The sequence below is a fragment of the Penaeus chinensis genome, chromosome 34, assembly GCF_019202785.1.
Source record: "Penaeus chinensis breed Huanghai No. 1 chromosome 34, ASM1920278v2, whole genome shotgun sequence".
NCBI lineage: Eukaryota > Metazoa > Arthropoda > Malacostraca > Decapoda > Penaeidae > Penaeus > Penaeus chinensis.
The window spans coordinates 15,473,851-15,478,850 of NC_061852.1; the positions used below are offsets into that span (position 1 = coordinate 15,473,851).

At 44.0% G+C, this 5,000-nt stretch overlaps 1 protein-coding gene across 1 annotated transcript in view; it reads right to left on the reverse strand.

The window, feature by feature from the left end:
- LOC125043944 (carbonic anhydrase-related protein 10-like) overlaps window positions 1-5,000 on the reverse strand; it is a 223,624-nt gene that overhangs the window by 50,783 nt on the left and 167,841 nt on the right. The window contains exon 5 of the mRNA XM_047640338.1: window positions 1,196-1,262. Coding sequence (XP_047496294.1) covers window positions 1,196-1,262 — 67 coding nt within the window. The remainder of the gene's footprint in view (window positions 1-1,195; window positions 1,263-5,000) is intronic.

The following is a 5,000-nucleotide window of genomic DNA, read 5'->3' on the forward strand; positions in this document are numbered from 1 at the left end:
TTTTTTTTTTTTTTTTTTTTTTTGTTTCCTCTCCACTTTTCTCGTCATTTTTCTTCAGAATTTTCTATCCAATTTCCTTTACCATAAACCTTTTACTCTCATCCTTTAATCTGAAATTCCCTGTTATCACCCATTGCTTTTATCTATTCATCTCTTTTTTCTTATTTTTCACCTCTTTTCTGTCTCCCTTCTTTCGTCTCTTTATCTCTTTCCTTGTGCTCCCATCTCTTTGCTTTATCTCTAAATCATTTTTCTTATCGCTCCATATCTAATAACATTTTTATCTCTCTATCCCCTTTCCTTGTCTCCCTTATCTCTTTTTTATCACCCCTCCTTCATCCCTCTTTCGTCCAGATTTATTCCTCTATGTGATGGAGTCGACGCCGATCTCTCTTCTCCCTCTCTTTCCTTATCTTCTTATCTCTGTTCTCCTGTCTCTTTGTGTTTTTCTGTTTTATTTCCTTATTTCATTTTATAGATTTATATCTGTTTATCCATTCTCTTTTCTTAACGTCAACTTTCTCTTATCTCTCCCTTCTTTTTATTTATCTCCTTATCGCTTTCCTTATCTCTCTATCATTTTTTCTTATCTCCCCATCATTTCTCTTATCTCTTCATCCTCTTTTTTTTAAAACTATTCTTCCCTTTTCTTATCTAATCCCTTCCCTTATCTCTCTATCCCTCACCTTATCTCCCCATCCGTTTTGTTATCTCCCTTTCCCTTCTCTTATCTCTCCATTTTTTTCTTATTCCCCTATTCCTTTTCCTCTCTATCCATCCCCCTTTTTTATATTTTTATTTTCTTCGTTACCTCTCCATCCCTTTTTTTTTATTTTTTTATATATATCGCCTTTTTCTTATTTGTCTTCCTATCTCTATTCTCATCTTCCCATCCCTTCCTAACTATCTTTTTTTTTTAAACTTATCTTCTTTTTTTCCTTTTTTTCCCAATCTTTTCCTCGTCCCCTCCATATTTTTACCTTATCTCTTCTTTTTTCCCTTTTTTCCCCATCTCTCTTTTCGTCCCCTCCTTATTTTTCTCTCTCCTCTCTCTCCTCGTCCCCTCCATATTTTTACTATATCCCTCCTCCTTCTTTTCTCTTTTTTCCCCATATCTCTCCTCGTCCCCTCCATATTTTTCCTGACCTCTCCATCTCTGCTCGTTCCCTCCATCCCCTCTCTCTTCCGTACTTACCTCCGTACGTGATGGAGTCTACGCCCTCCAGGAGCACTCTGAACTCTGGCGTCATGCGCTCCCCAAGCTGAAAGAGAACAACAAACATTTGTATGTAAATAAGTTTGTCCATCCCCAAGCCAGGCAGCGAGGGGCGGCGAGAGAAAAATATGAATGCATAAACCTTCCTCTTGGACAGAAGGAAGAGGCGAAAGGGCAAGAGGAATAGTGAGGCCAGAGACACGTGGCAACCACGAGGGTCACGTGAGGGAAACGGTACTTAAAACGCTGAAACAATAGTAAGGGCAAATACATGGTTCAAGGAAGGCTCTAAGTGGCTGGCGAGTTTGTTCTAAGCCCACATTGCGAAACCGTAAACAAGGAGAGTAAGGGCGGGTGGGGGAATGAAAGGAAAATGTTGTACCTGAGTAAACGACAGAGAAACAAGAGTGGAAATAATATCATTGGAGGAGACAAAGCACGGGGTGTGTTAGGTAGAAGATCCTCATTGCAGATCAGCTGTTTTAAGAGAAGTTACTTATCGTTTTATGCAGCTAGATATAACTCCGCGATACATGTACCTCTAAATCTACATATAGATCGAACCATTAAGTCAGACTCCGAGTGGAAACACAGAATTGAAGAGACATAAAGTACGTATACACGCTAAGAGGGAGGATAATTTAAAGATAGGTTCCTCTGAGGATTTAATCATATTTTTGAACTCAAATCATATTTCAGTGTTTTGTTTGCGTATCTCGGTCGAACGGAGATGAATAACCGAATAAATCTTGTTAGTACTAGGAGAGGGATACACAATATACATAATATCTTCGGCTTATATGGACTCATTAAGATATCTATCCACCTCAAACAGAAACCTTTGAGACCTGGAATGGAATCCATCAGACAGCTTCCGAACTCCAATGCTCATGGAATAAAAAAATGAGAGATTCAGATATAAGAAAGAAAAAAAAGGAAATGATGGAAGAGGAAAGGAAATGCAGTTATCAGGAATACGATAGAGGTGAAAGATCCAGAACCCAAGAAGGAAAACCAACACAGGAAACGCTGCAGACACGAACGGGCAAATTTCCTCCCTCTATCTAAATCCCTGTTGAGGCCGCACAGGGTAAAGAGCTCGGGTGAGGGGAGGGGAGGGGGTAAGGTGCCTGGGGGAGTCTCTGAAAGGGGGGGAAGGGTGGTTAGTGGTGTGTGTGTGTGTGTGGGGGGGGGGGGGGTCACTCTTACACCGACGAGATCTTGATTATTCGCCATTACAGGTCCCCTTCACTAGCCACCTGATGCACGTACACATAACCTATTACACAAATTTGTATACGAATGCACACTCCCAATGCCATCCCCTGCGTACTGTATATATCACATGCACTTGGAGGATTCACTCGCATTCATATATTACACATCAAACAGATGTCTGTGTTGACACACATACACACACATCTAAAAGCATATATACATATAAGTACATATATATACATATACATATATATTTATATATATACACATATATACATACACACACACACACACACACACACACACACACACACACACACACACACACACATATATATATATATGTATATATATATATATATATATATATATATGTATGTGTGTATGTATACCCTAAACATCTTTAATACCTCATTCTTTGCTTGGAACTCGTATCCCTATAAATGTTAATTTGATCAAAGCTCTTGCAAAAAAAAAAAAAAAATTCAGACTCCCGTGCAGTTTGTACTCATCGCTTACCACACTCTTCTTAATACCTAAGGATTTTTCTTATATTACTCCCCCTCCTCCTTCTTCGTCCTCCTCCTCTTCCCACATCTTCTGTCTGTATTTTAATCGATGCTGATTAATTGACTTGTCTCGGAGTCATTACTAAAGGCTCCTCAGCTCCCCCCCCCCCCCCCACCTCTCCTCCAGCCGCCCTCAAACCCCACGCCTTTCCCCTTCACCTACAGATCTATCTCCTTCTTGATATTTCCATTCGCCTTGTCAAATTCCTCCCCAACGACCCCTTCTATTTTCCCTCCCTACCCCTCCCCCTTCCAACCCGAATTTATTAGCTCTCCTGCTCCCTTCCTCCCATTCGCTTGCTCTCCTTATCCCTACTATTAGGTTCGTCTCCATTCCGCCCCATTATCTTACACTCTTTCCCTCTCTCCCCTGTTCTCTTGCTCTCCTTCCCTTCTTTCTCCCATTCTCTTGCTCTCTTTCCCTCTCTTCCTATTATCTTGCTCTCTTTCCCTACCTTTCTCCCATTCTCTCGCTCTCTTTCCCTCTCTTCCTATTATCTTGCTCTCCTTCCCTCCCTTTCTTCCATTATCTTGCTCTCTTTCCCTCTCTCCCCTGTTATCTTGTCCTTCTTCCCTCTCCCTCCTCATTCTCTTGCTCTCTTTTCCTCCTTTTACCCCATTCTCTTGCTTTCTTATCCCCTCCCTCGATTTTCTTATCCTCCTCCTTTCCCCTCTTCTCTCTCCCACTTTAATCCTTCTCGCATTTTAGCCTTCCTCCCTTTCCTTCTTCTCCCCTCTCTCCACCCTCCCACCCTTCCCTCCTTTCCTCCCTGCTCCCTTCCTATCCTCCCAACCTACTTCCTTGCATCTTTCTTTCTTAATCTTTCTACTTTACCAATCCGTCCTCTTTCATTCCCTTCCTGCTCTCTCACCCTCCCTTCCAACCCCGATCTTCATCCCTCCCTCCCTGCCCTCCTATCCTGTTTACTTTCTTTCCCTCTCTGCCCTCCCTCCTTCCCTGTCCTCTTTACCCTGTCAGCCTCTCATCTCTCCGTTCAACCCTTGCTCCCCTCTCACTGTACTCTCGATCCCTTTCACTCTGGCCTCCCCCCTTCCCACCCTGGTCTCCGTCCCTTCCTCCCTCCCTCCCTCCCTCCCTCCCTGCCTTCCTCTCATCTCCCCTTATAACCCTTCCTACCCTCCTTTCCTCCCTCCCCACCCTGATCTCCGTCCCTTCCTCCCTCCCTCTCCACCCTGGCCTCCGTCCCTTCCTCCCTCCGTCCCTCCCTCCCTCCCTCCGCACCCGGTCTCATTATGGAGTGAGGAACAATTAATCGTTATCATCCTTCACGACAGGAGACAAGGCAACCCCTCGGAATCTATGGAATAATGAAGTCAATTTCCGAGGGTCAGACGCGGAGCAACACATCGCGCCCAAGTTCTCCCTCTTTGTCTTTTACTTCGCACGCTGACACTTTATCAAAAAATGCACGCCATTGCATAAAATCCCGTGCTTGCAGAAAATGGACCTTACAGCCTTCTTGCCGGCCGGAGAGGACCAAATTCCACATTCATATTGGTCATAAAACACTAACGACATCGTGTTCTAGCCGCTGGACGGGAACGCAGATTCATTAAAATCTCAGTATCTCATCCTTATGCCGCCATTACACAATTAATCAACGCTAACAGATTACTCGGGACCAAATATAATTTTAAAGGGCGAGCGACAACGAGAGTGGTATGAGCTCGCTCCGTTCGTCGCGAGGCACTCCGCGCGCCCCGAGGGAAATCATCACAGTCAAGTTTTATCTTATCTCGCCCCGAAGAATAAGAAAAACTCCTTACGACGTCTGGGTGTGTACGTCGAAGGTCGGCATATCACCGCTATTACGCACTTTCTCGCATCCCCTTGAGTGCTGTTTCGAAAAAGAGGTGCTGCTTCTGTGGGGATACCGGGGGGCGTTCGAAAGCGTGAATGTCTGCTTCTGTGGGGATACTAGGGTGAGTTAGATTGCGTTCATGAAAACTTCTGTGGGACGCGTTCGAAGCTCCGG